We start from the raw sequence: 12,616 nt of genomic DNA on the forward strand, positions 1-12,616 counted from the left end.
AAAATAGATATTGGAATTCATAAACCATCTAGGAAAGATTTCGCATCGAATGGTGGTAGTTTCATGTCGATACGATCAGTGGTTTAGGCGTGATTGAGCCTCAAACGAAGACCATTTTCATTATATATATATAGAAGATAAAACCAAATATTTCTTGTTTTTGTCTATATATCAATGAAGTTTAAATTTTTGGTATGCTTGTATATACCTAATGAATGAACTCAAAAACTACTTATGAAAATAATAAGATTTCAGCCTGAAAAAAGCTGACTTATCAGCATATGCGGACTAAATGTTCTGTTATAGGTATTGTAAAGGACTTATTTCGTAGTTAAAAATTAACTTTCTTTTCGCCGATAATTTTGTAAATTTAAAGGAGCTGTGAGGTAGGTACACGTACAGCTACTAGCTAGTAACCTTTTCGAGCGATAATACAATTTTTAATTGCTGTAAAAAGTTATAATAATTTTTATCCAAGTATATTGATGAAAATATAAGGTAAATACTTTTAAATTATTTTTGTAAGCATATTTTTGGGGGTTTTTTGGGTCGGCAACATTTATTGGTGGTTTTGTTGTTGCACTGAATCTTAAAATCGATTAAGAAATAACAGGTCTCTATAGTCTGAATAATCGCATGCCATAGCGTGCAAGACGACTGCTCGCGAGTCAGCAAGAGCAGGGTTGTGGTTCGCATTTTTAAAGTCGTTTTCACAAAAGGATTACAGTCTTTTGTAAGAGAGTTTTAATGTAGAAGACAAAAATGAAACCGCTTCGTACAAAATAGTTTTATTGCTTAAGAGTAAGGAGGCAGGAGAGCCCGCGCCACCTGGCGAGCGAGCGGTCAGAACACGGGAATGTCGGTGCGCTTGACGGCGGACAGCCCGTCGTCCCACGTGAGCAGCGCGCTGAAGGACAGGTACAGCGCCACGGCCGACAGCATGTGCCACAGGTCGTGGTTGTCGTAGAACTGCATCACCTGCGGGGCACGACGGCTCGGTCAGGGTCGCAGAGTGCGCGCCGGGCGCGTCGCGGGCGCAGGGTACCTTGCAGTCGTGGTTGCGGTGCCGCGACAGCGCGGGCGTGGTGGACCAGTCGGAGGAGCCCGCCACGAAGAAGTAGAGCGCGGGCGCCCAGGCCGCGGCCGCGCCGCCCAGCAGCGCCCAGGCGTACCAGCGCAGGCGCTCGCCGTGCGCCAGCTTCATGCCCAGGTAGAACAGCATGTGCAGCAGCGCGTTGCCCAGCAGCAGCAGCAGCATGTGTCCCGCGAAGTCGCCGCCCTGCCGCAGAAGCCTGCCAGGGCACACCCGTGAGCATCGCAAATAGGGAATTAAAATGCTTTATCAATGATAAACCCGATGATTATTTTAAATATATCATTAAAATAACAGTTTGTATACTCATTGATAGCAGATTCATTCTGTTTTTTGGAAATAGAATAATGGCCTTTACTAAACCATCAAAGAAAGTATATCATCTAGGGCGGTGACGCGAGTTTGGCAAGATAGATTGGCGGGAAAGAAAATTTAGTACGGATTTTGAATTAATTAATTGAGAAAAGGAGATAAAGAAAGTATGGTGATAAAACGTTACAATTTGGGTATAGACGATTTAAAATGGAAACGAGATTCTTAATGAAATATTGTTGTGGCGGAACAAGAGTCGTATATTATGTTGTTGATGGAGATGTTGAAAGTTGTTGGTACTATGGTGGTACCTGATGTTGCATCAGGCAAGTATATCACTTATATCCTTTGGTTTGGTTATTTAGGTATCATATATGGAGCTCAAGCATTATTTTATACAGACAGTTTATGTAGCAGAGGTTCCTCCATACAAACAACTTGTTCCAAAAGTCCTGGTGTTATAAGTTATAAAAGTAGTTATGTTTGACCTGTCTTATTTGTCTAGTATCAAAGGGCCTAGCGTTATAACATATGACAACGGTATAGTTTTTTGCCAGTGCTCTTCTCTGCTGAAGACAGCATTCGAACATGGTAGTAGAGTCATTTCAAGCTAACAAGTAATCTGAATGATAGAGAAGCTTAATATACAGTATTTGAGTGGGTCCAGTTGTTTTATTTTACTCCTTGGGGAGATAGGGTTATAGAGTACAGAGCCATGAAACTGCTCTAATGCAGGTTTGTGGACTTTAATGATATCTTTTATAAAATTAATACTTTAATAGTACCTATGTCAAAAGTAAGAAAGAATAATATTCATGAGAAGAAATACTTACTAAGAAACTAGGTTTTTAGCATAAATTACACGATTAATCAAGAAGAGATATAAGTGCCATCCTGAACATTGATAGTCATGAAGTTAATACCTGGCCATATTTAGCCACGCGGCGCCACTCACCCGTATGCCGCCAGCAGCCAGTTCAGCACGTTGCCCACGATGAGCATGAGCAGGCGCGCGCGGTAGGCGGGCCGCGCGCCCTTGCGCAGCTCGCTAGCCGCCAGCGCCAGGCTCTCCTTCTCTGCGAGGGCGATGCGAGTTAGACGCGATTCCGCGAGTACGTCGAGTTAATGCTATTATCGAGATATTGGAACTGTAAATAGCGTCACGTCAAGAGCGTAGCTCGACGGCAGGAGGTGTTGCGACGGCTCACCGAGGCGGAACTGGCCGAAGTAGTAGATGTGCAGCGACAGCAGCAGGACGGTGAACACGTGCGCCGCCGTGAACACGCCCCAGAACACGCGCCCGCCGCCCAGCACGCCCCACACCACTGCGCAGAGCACGGGTTAGGGCACGGAACGGCAATACCGCGTCCAGCGTGGGATCAGTGACACGCACGACGCAAACTCGCATGCCGCAGTAGGTCGCACGTATCTAAAAAGAACTTTTACCAGATCGGCATCAAATTGAAACGGGACTAAAACGCAGGGAACTATTCTTAAACACCATTAGCACACATGTTTCGACTCTCTCTCGTCAGGCATTACAACGGGAGGGACCGGTACCGGTTGCGATCAGCACCGCGAGCACCCCGAAAGTGGCGTGCGCCCGCGCGTTGATGTCAGGGTGCCGCGACTGGTAGATCTTCACCATGATCAGCACCGCCAGCACGTACATGAACGCCGTGTCTGCGAACATTGTAGAAGAGAATGATGCAAATTGCGAAAAAGAACAAAAACACAAGTTACCACTTAATCGTGGCGAATAGGCGTGAGGAAGCTTGCTTGAAATGCGCAGAAATTTAAGAGATATGTTGTTACTGCAGGCGAACGTCGAGCTTTTCTTTCACGCTTCTATTAATAAGTGAAACTATTTATGAAACAGTTTTCACTGTAACGCTGTTGATTACGAATATATAAATGAAATATGCACCGAACTGGAAGTTGAGCCGGTTGGGGCACACGTGGTAGCTGGCGGACAGCACGGCCACCACCATCATGCCGGCGCCCAGCGCCGACAGCAGGCCGTAGTGCGCCGGGATGCCGTAGTCCTGCAAGCGGTCAGTTACAGCGCGCGCCCGGCCGGCACGCGGCACGCGGCACGCGGCACACGGCACGCGGCACGCGGGCGGGCGCTCACCGGGTGGCGCGGCTCGCGCTTGCGGCGCACGCGGCGGCGCCGCACCTGCAGCAGGAACAGCGCGCCCAGCAGCAGGTAGCCCAGGTTGGACAGCACGTGGTTGAAGTCGCTGAGCGCGCCCGCGCGGTGCGCGCACAGGAAGTTGTAGTAGCAGTAGTCCAGCGAGCCCGACACGTTCAGGAACTGCGGGCGGGCCACACGGTCAGAGTCCCATTCGGGCAGCGCGTACGACTAATTAGATGAGCGGCGTACGATCTGGAAGGCGATGACGAACTGCACGACGGGCAGCGCGTAGAACACGGCCACGGTGTACAGCGTGTGCAGGTAGCGGTCGGAGCGCGCGCGCAGCGTGCGCGTCGAGCGGCGCGCCAGCTCCGCCAGCCGCGGCGCCGCGGGCAGCCCGAACGGGCCCTGCGGACACAGCCGCGGGTTACTTCCCCGGCCACGGGAGGGCCATGTGTTAAGTGGCATAAGTTGTATACGTAAGCCCCTATTGAACCGTTTTAATAATTACGATACAAGATCCATCAGTACCTGCGAGTCGTTCTGCTGCGTGCGCTCGCCCGGCTCGGCCGCGGGCGGCGCGGGCGAGGCCGCGGGCTGCGCGCCGGGTGCGGCCGATTCCTCGTCATCGGAGTTGCTGTCGTCGCAGCTGTCGTAGGTGTCGGCTGCCAACGAGCACTCCTCAGTTACACGCACTCACGCGCATTAAGCCGTCAGCGCAGCGAAAACAATATACATTGCGGCTGTCATATAGGCAATCATAGTGGACATATCAATCGTAGTGGACAGGGGTACATTAAAAAAAATTATGTTCCAAACTAATGTAAAGAACGTCGCTCTGTATTGAACTCGGTGATGCAAACTGTACGTTTTTGATGATGTTTTCAGACAGTTTATCTTATATTTTTAGTCATTTTAACTGTTGTGAAAGCTGGTTCAACAAGCTAAAGAGAAATAACTCACTCGAGCCACGGCGGCGGCGCGCAGGCGCTGCGTCCATCGCTTGTTCCTCTACTGAAACAGGGATCCAGCATGAGGCCTGAAATTCTACCCAAAACGCGAGAAACTTTCTTAAAATAATATTGTGATGGAAGTGCGAAGCCGCTGAGTACTTCGGGTAATATGGTATAAAAACGTATAAAATGAACGTATAAGATGGATCAATGAATAGACAACTCGGTACGCGTCGGTCAGCGCACTGTGCGCATACGTACCGGCGCGCGGCGCCAGCACGGCGCGCGGGCGCACGAGGCGCGCGAAGGCCGGCCAGCGCTGCGCCAGCACCAGCGCGCCGAACAGCACGTAGAAGGCCAGGAACAGCGCCAGCGTGGCCGCGCCCGCCGCCACGTACTGCTCGCGGCTCAGCGCCGCCTGCACGCGACCCCTCGAGCTTCAGTACAAGGTTTGCTCGCTCGGTCGTTTTCGAGTTATAAAATAATTAAGCACAGTGGATCTTATTCGTATTGTTTCAAAACTCAGATTTCTCTGCGATTTTTCAGCTGAGCCCTGGCAGAACATTCGTAAAATACAAATCAGAGTACAGGATTTGCGGCTCTAAATCGAGTAAAATTAAGTACGTTTTACTTTGACGGTATATAGTTTGACATGCAAATCGTCTCTTCGGTTGAGAGCGAGCAAATCTTATACTAAAGAATGCCATGCGTATGCGAAGACGAGGCATGCCCAGTGGCGCGGGCTCACCCCCACGGCGACGGCGAAGTCCTTGCGCGGCGCGCGCGGGTCGGCGGCACGCGGCGGCTGGCGCAGCATGGCGTCGCCCCACAGCCAGGCGTCGTCGTCCGCGCGCTCGCGGCACGCCTCGTCCGAGGGGTACACCAGCGTCACCACGAAGAAGCCGCGCGGGTACTCGCTGCGCTGCGGGCGCACACGACCGACACGACGTGATTAAAACATTTCAACGCATCCCTATAGCCGGACGGGTATTATACCTGATTCCTACATGAAAACACTAAAGAGCTCGGTTCGGGTCAGTTTTATGCATTTATGCTAAGGACTCTTACTTAACCCTAACTTCTACCAGCTGATATTCGGCAGGCGGGGGATCCGCGCACAATAACCCTCATTCGTCAGAAGCGAAAGATAAACTTGACAGAGAGCATGTTGCGGATGCCGCGCAATTATTTCATCGTGGTTAAAAGTAGCAATTGTTCTTACTCACCATGACCTGCACGGCGCCGGAGTAGATCATGGTGAGGCGCTGGCCGACCGTGGCCACGTCCGCCAGCGTCTGCGCGATGGGGCACTGGAAACACGAAGGGGCTGAGCGACATCGGGCCGGCTTACGACTCGCTTTTTGTTACGAAAAATAGAATCCTAAGCTCACAAGATAACTTTGCAACCGATTGTCTGGAGGTAATAATTGATAATAATACAACAAAGCATGTTTCGAAAGCTGAGATTTGGCATTAACGAGTGGCAGGAGCTCGGCCGCGCACTCACCGAGTAGTTCTGCACGGACAGCAGCGCGCACGCGCCGCTCTGCGACGACACCTGCAGCCGCACGCTCCGCTGGGCGTCCGCGAAGGCGTAGTACGCCACGCGCGGCGCCGTCTGCGGGCGCCACGGGCTGCTATATTAACTAGGCCAAATTAAAGAGCCTACGGATTCGAAGGGTTTTGCGATGCTGTACATTCTGTTCATCAATTATTTATAATTCCATCCCGAAGCGTTAAATTATGAGACTCGTGATACTCGGACTTCCAACACCATTTTAAGCAAACGGGCGAAAATTGGCTATATTTCAGAGAGGCATATCATAGCTAGTAGTTACCTCTCGAGCTACATATGTTTCCGAGGGGTCAAGTACACAAACATAATACATCTCAAGACTAGTCGGAAAGGAGCTCCTACAACACCACCCGGTCGTCACTGCGTATTTTGTTGGCACAACTTAGAATAGTTGTTTCTCTAAAAGTGTTCGCAGGAAAGTAGCGAACGACAGGGTGTCTTATAGTATACAGCGATGCGGGTGGGTTGTCGGAGCCCTTCCCGCCCGGTGGCGCGACCTCGGTGGCGTGCAGGCTGAGGGCGCGCGCGAAGGGCAGGCGCCACGCGGCCGGCCGCGACGCACGCAGCCGCACGCGCAGCGGCGCCGCGCACGCCGTCGACACGTGCAGCGAGAACGCGCCGCGCGCCTCCGCGCCCTCTGCAACGGGCGAGCACGCGGTTCTAATCCATAATTTAGGTTCTATCGGTTAGTTTGGCTCTGTCCCATTCTTGAGAGAATAAGCGGCCACCCACTCACTCGAGAACTTAAAAGTATTACATAAATAGGTACACATTTACACATAAATAGGTTTTATAAAAAAATGGCAGAAATTATCTTTATTGAAAGTGTATCAGTGGCGGTACTACCAGCCGAAAAGCCGGGCTTGCCTTACAATATATATCTCTTTTAAATTCTTCTCGACTATTCCGAAATGAAATTAACAAAATAATTAAAACTTGATAGCAATGAGGATATAAATACCTAACTGTTTTAATTTTTGCTTAATAATGTGTATATATACATTCTTTGTCTACGTTATTGCAAGCACTACGTTACTCTGGCAGGTAGACTCTGTGGTAGCAACCAGCCGAAAGGCGCGGCGCCGCGCCGAACTATCACTATCGCGCTGTTCGCGTGTTCGGAGATCGGAGGTCCCGCTTTGTCTCGCTCACACTCATTTGCTTGTACGGGGCTTTTATTTTACTGCTCTCTCTCATAGAAATTTCAATGTATTTAGCAGAGACAATCTAGAATATTTAATAATTTAGTATGGAGATCAAATGCCAGAATGCGAGTTGAAGTTAGTGAAGGTGACCAGCGAGCGATTTGAAACAACTTCACGAATGTTATTATTTGCGTTAGAACTAGTTGACACTTGAAAGATTTATTTATGATTATTGATTATAAACTACTTACGAGTTTATTATTGTTTTTTTTGAGTTGAATAGTGCATTTTATTGGTTTGTTTTCTTATAAATTAATGTAAATATTGTTTAATATGAACTCAAATTGTGTGCAAATTGTTTCCGTGGCGAACTCAAAAAATATGGCGAACAAAAGGTAAACTTTTTTATTTGTTAAAAAAATGCAGCTCTTTACTTCACAGAAACCTACCTACGCCGGACTTGTGTATTTCTCATACTAAGCCCATAAAAGACATCGTAATGGATCTGTAGAACTCTGTTTGATGCTCCCATTCTAACAAATTGTTTGTTGGTATTGCATATTTTTTTTCTAATGAAAAGAATGATTGGATCGCGGCTGGTTATGACATAAATTACCAGGCATCATAAAAATTTAGGAGAGCAGAACTCACAGAAACACTTGGCGTTCTATGATTACTTTTTAATTTTGGCAAACAGCCCATAGAAACTTCTTTGTCCAACCAATTATCAATCGAAGTTTCCAATCATAATTCGCGTGCTGACTTAGTGTTACACTACGATTAACGTAGTGTTTTTCAAAGATTTGTCGATATTGTTTGTCATTAGGACAACAAGAATGGTAACTTAGAGACCATGTCGAGTTAAATTTGTCCTTCAGGAGGCTTCCTCAAATTGAAAACCCTAGGAGCGCCACCGAAGTGTATCTGTCTGTTCGTGTGCTGCCAGCGTGAGGCAAGCGAGCGGCGGCACTGACCGCAGAGGTCCGGAGCGGCGGGCGGCGCGGCGGAGTCGCCGGGGCACAGCGTGCGCTCCAGCTCGAACTGCAGGCGCTGCTCCAGCTCGTACGGCAGCTGCCACGTCACCGCGCCTGCAGCGCCGCGCCGGCGGGGGCGGGAACCAATTACATGTTCAATTCAATGAATGAGTTAATTTAGAAAAATTAATCAAATTCTAAATTAAATCAACCAAATTAAAATTAAATAACAGAAGTAAAAAAATTATAATAAAAAGCAGCAATATCCAAAAAAATAACAAATTATTTGAATTCCCCGTCGAAATATACCACCATGATGCCTAGCTAGAAGTGTATCAGGTACCCTAGAAGCCGAATGACGTCCACGCGGTCGAAGTGCTTTGTATAACATGCTTTTCGATTAATAGAATGATCTCTCATTTCGATCGAAAGATTAGGATTGGTCTACAGACATGTCTGCCAGTGCTTATTATGCGAGTGTACGTAGGATAGTGGCGTTGCGCACGCAGGCGTATCCTTACCGGCTCGCTGGCGCGCCGTCACGAGCACGGGGTGTGCGACGTCGCCACCGTCGCTGTGCATCCACAGCAGGCTGGGCATGGTGTCGTACGACTCGACGCCGTCGGCCTGGAATGATAATAGTTTCCTGTAGCTGTAGCAACTGCTCGGTTAGCGTAGGCAGGAGACAACAATTACATCTCCTGACAAGGGATCAAACTAACGTGTCCAACTGCCAAAGCACTCAAACAGGGAATAGGAGAAGTTTACACATTTATAATTTGGATATTATTTCCTCTTGTGAGTAGGGCGCCAATGGTCGGCGAGTCGATAAAGGGAGAAGCAAAATTTTTATCTTTCCCCTGGGAAAAGATTGTGACCGGGACTGAGCGACGGCTAACGTCGCTCAGTCCCGGTCATTATTACAAACGCCTGTGGTCGAGCCGCCCAATAGGTGTTGTTACTCCATAGTTGCACCTAACTCGCCCAGTGGCCACGTGTGGCTTTATATCAGTATACATCTTAGTGAAGAACAGGTACATGAATAACAAGCTCACCGGCGGCGTGAACTCCAATATGTACTCCACGGTGTTGTTGAGGAGCAGCTGGTGCACTTCATTGTAAGCCAATCTGTGGAACAGCGAGACAGGCTATAGACAGGAATAGTTCATCTAGGTAGTTATTTCTAAAAATGGTAGTTATTCATAAAGAATGAAAGCTAGTATGGAATTCCTTATTTTTTGCTTCCAATTAAATAAAAGTAGGTATATTTTAGTTTCTAAAAATGTCACCCCCGAATGGGTTAAATGGGGGATAAAAGTTTGTACAAAAGTATTTCATATTTAAGTTATAGGATTTTGATTTTAATTTTTTTTTTTTTAATGTAGCTTGCTTGGCATACAAGGGTAATTTTCTTTAACTATAGTTTCTGATATCAGCCAGTATTATTTGAAATTGCATTCATTCAGTGCTTTTAAGTTTTTCGTACATACATACACAAAAAAATTGGGATTGATCTGTGCTTTGAAAACCTAGTTCCTGCCTGATGCCTTGAGATGCCTAGATGCCTTCACTTGTGACTTGCTGCCCAGGGGGCCACGAGATTATGCGACGGCATTATAAGTAAGTGGTATTATTAGTTTAAGGTTGTTCCGATAACATGCTCGGCTGGTTGACATTCACTGTACACGGTACACTCGTAACACACATTTCGTTCACAGAGTTAATAGCACAAACAACAAACCTACATCAAATAGACTAACTTGCGATGCATCAAACTATTTTTTTTTTTGGATATTCATGTAATAATAACATCAGGCATTCATCAGAATATTCCGAGTTCACTAACTTCCTGCACACACGATGAGGCGGGAATAGATGTTGAAGAGGAATGTAGTTTTGTATCTTAGAAAATTGGTGATTGTTTAATAATCAATTGGCAAATATGAGACGAGGCAGGCCTTGACCCGCGGATTGATAGCAACCCGACAAAAAAGTTCGAGCTCTTATCACTACCGAAACAATTCGCTCATCGGCTTGACAAGTATTTCCAAGCTTAGGTACGTATTTATAACTAACTAAAATATAATACCTACTTATTCAGTGGACCTACCATAAATGTTATTAAAAAACTTACAGCTACAACATTTACTATTACAACTCTCAGATATGTGTCCACAACAAAATTATTTAAGCTATGCGAAGACCGAACCAGCGCTTTAGTGGAGACTCCATAGCGACGGTGGTGTCCTCCATAGGTGTCCTCCATAGGTGGACACCACACACGACATCAAGCGATTCGCAGAGACTCATAATTTCCTATATTTTCTATTTGGTTTAAAGGAAACGATAAAAAAGCTTGGGTATGACGTACATAGGTTTAAGTGGCAATGCGAGATGGTGATGACGAAAGGAATACCCGACTCTAATAATATATACTAAAGTAACGAATGCTTTTGAGCCCTCGTTACTTTAGTTTTAAGATAACGAATGTAGTAAGCATAATCTGGATACAATGCAAGATTGATTGTTACTACGCTTCATTCCTATTTGAATAAATGAGTTGTCTCGATACACAAAACTTGACTTGACTCATACTTGATACTCATCAGTATGAACGCTGAGATGTAGTTAAGCAATTTCATACTATAGTTTATTAGAAATGCATCTGGAGTGTAACTGCCGACAGGCAGAGGTGCCGCTCACTGAATTCAGACAATGTTTACATGTTAGCTGAGAAGCATTGTTACACTTACTGCGACTGCACCACTGTGACCAGCTGACTCGCGCGGCCGGCTCCCAGCAGCACCAACACCATAAGCACACCGCAGACGTACTCCATGCTTCCGTTTAAATATAGACTTATTGAATATCACACTGGACGCGTATCACATGTTTATCTATGCAACAACTGTTATAAATTTGTATATGTAAATGAGTTTTTAATCGAATCCTGGGTTATGTAATTACTAACGAGTTTCAATTGAAATCACACATGATCAATGTTAGAGTTAAATTAACGGAGCTTATTAAGAGTAAGCGAACGTGCACTGGTCGCGATGGACGGCGCTAAACCTAAGCAATGTACTTAGTTCTAGCTGAAGGCCGATGCAGTAACAGCCCCAACCGCGGGAACTAGTCTCCACCAGTCATATTCACGCCCAAAATCCGTTGTACGCTTATCAGTTATCAGATATCGGTTATCGGATGTGAAGTTATCGACCGTACACATTGCTCATCATTTCTAGGTATAAGGCGCGTCCACAGGTGAATGGTGTTACAATGTTGTAGTCCAGCGATCATTTCCGTATCTGGCGGCCAATGGGATCGTGTAAACGGCGTTTGGATTCCAGTCCAGCTCCAGTATTAAGTCCACTGCTGGGCATAGACCACTGAAATGATGAGGGTTATAGAGCTGTTGCATAATGATGTTCCAATTTTTTTTCAATACTTAAAAAAGTAAATAGATGCTATTTACTTTTTTTAAATATATGGTGAAGGCATATCATTCTGATTTAGCTGTTATTAATTACGTAAGGAAATAGTTACAGGTTACAATAAAAAGCACACCCTGTGAGTTGCCAGCAGTCAAGTCCCGCGGCTGTAAGCCAGCGTTGTACAACAGAACTTATTTTATTTTATAACAATTTACCAAATGACATCTTAACGATGTCTCTCAATTTGTTCAAAGTTTACCCAAAACGTAAGTTTTTATAAAAATCCTGTTACTCTGACTTCACAGCTTAATAAGAATTAACGGTGGGCTCTTCTAAGTCCAGGGCGCGTTTGGAACCCTCGAAGCTTTAGGTTTAAGTTCACGAACGTAGTTATCGGCATCAACTCGCAATTATGTACCTAAATATTTATGTATGATCGCTTTAGAAGAGCTTGTGATAGACATGAACAAAGAATTTTGAATGTTGGAATATGATTCATGTTTACTATAATTAATCGTACCGTGTGCTAAGAGCGCGGTGTAAAAAAACTGAAGCATCCTTTCAAACATCGAATCAGTCAGATTTGAGTCACGATAGTAGTAGATTTATTTATGTATTTCGTCGCTGTTGGGTATCTTATCAGATTTGCTTAGAATACCGCACAAAGAGCAGTTGTCCTCCGGGCGTTGCACCGAGGAGTTTCGTGCACGGCCAGTAGAGTACCGAAGCCGCTGATAGGCCTGGCACTGGCCGCAGTAGGTCAACTCGACTTCACTGATAACAGCTTATCGGCTACAATTTACGATTTGCTAGTTTGATTTATTCGATTTACTTACAACTAGGTAACGAGTTTTATTTTAAGTAGATAATGATATATTATTTAGATATCAAATGATAAAAAGTCCCGAAATGGAGAATAATTATATTCATTAACTAAACATCAGGTGGCTACAGACGCGTCATTCCAGACCTTCAGTCACTATAGATATATT

The 12,616-nt window shown here is 46.0% G+C and overlaps 1 protein-coding gene across 1 annotated transcript; it reads right to left on the reverse strand.

Moving 5' to 3' along the window:
- Positions 1–778: 778 nt before the first annotated feature.
- LOC120627364 (SID1 transmembrane family member 2-like) lies at positions 779–11,301 on the reverse strand. The gene is made up of 19 exons (XM_039895356.1): positions 10,944–11,301; positions 9,246–9,318; positions 8,712–8,817; positions 8,191–8,304; positions 6,500–6,708; positions 6,003–6,113; positions 5,722–5,805; positions 5,244–5,417; positions 4,757–4,913; positions 4,506–4,556; positions 4,074–4,207; positions 3,792–3,950; positions 3,540–3,722; positions 3,333–3,450; positions 2,966–3,088; positions 2,614–2,730; positions 2,361–2,481; positions 1,046–1,292; positions 779–978 (listed from the first exon to the last, which is right to left on the reverse strand). The coding sequence occupies exons 1-19, from the start codon at positions 11,027–11,029 to the stop codon at positions 844–846; spliced, it is 2,502 nt and encodes an 833-aa protein (XP_039751290.1). The 5' UTR covers positions 11,030–11,301; the 3' UTR covers positions 779–843.
- Between the last annotated feature and the right edge of the window lie 1,315 nt (positions 11,302–12,616).

The sequence above is a fragment of the Pararge aegeria genome, chromosome 11 (assembly GCF_905163445.1).
Source record: "Pararge aegeria chromosome 11, ilParAegt1.1, whole genome shotgun sequence".
Classification (NCBI taxonomy): domain Eukaryota; kingdom Metazoa; phylum Arthropoda; class Insecta; order Lepidoptera; family Nymphalidae; genus Pararge; species Pararge aegeria.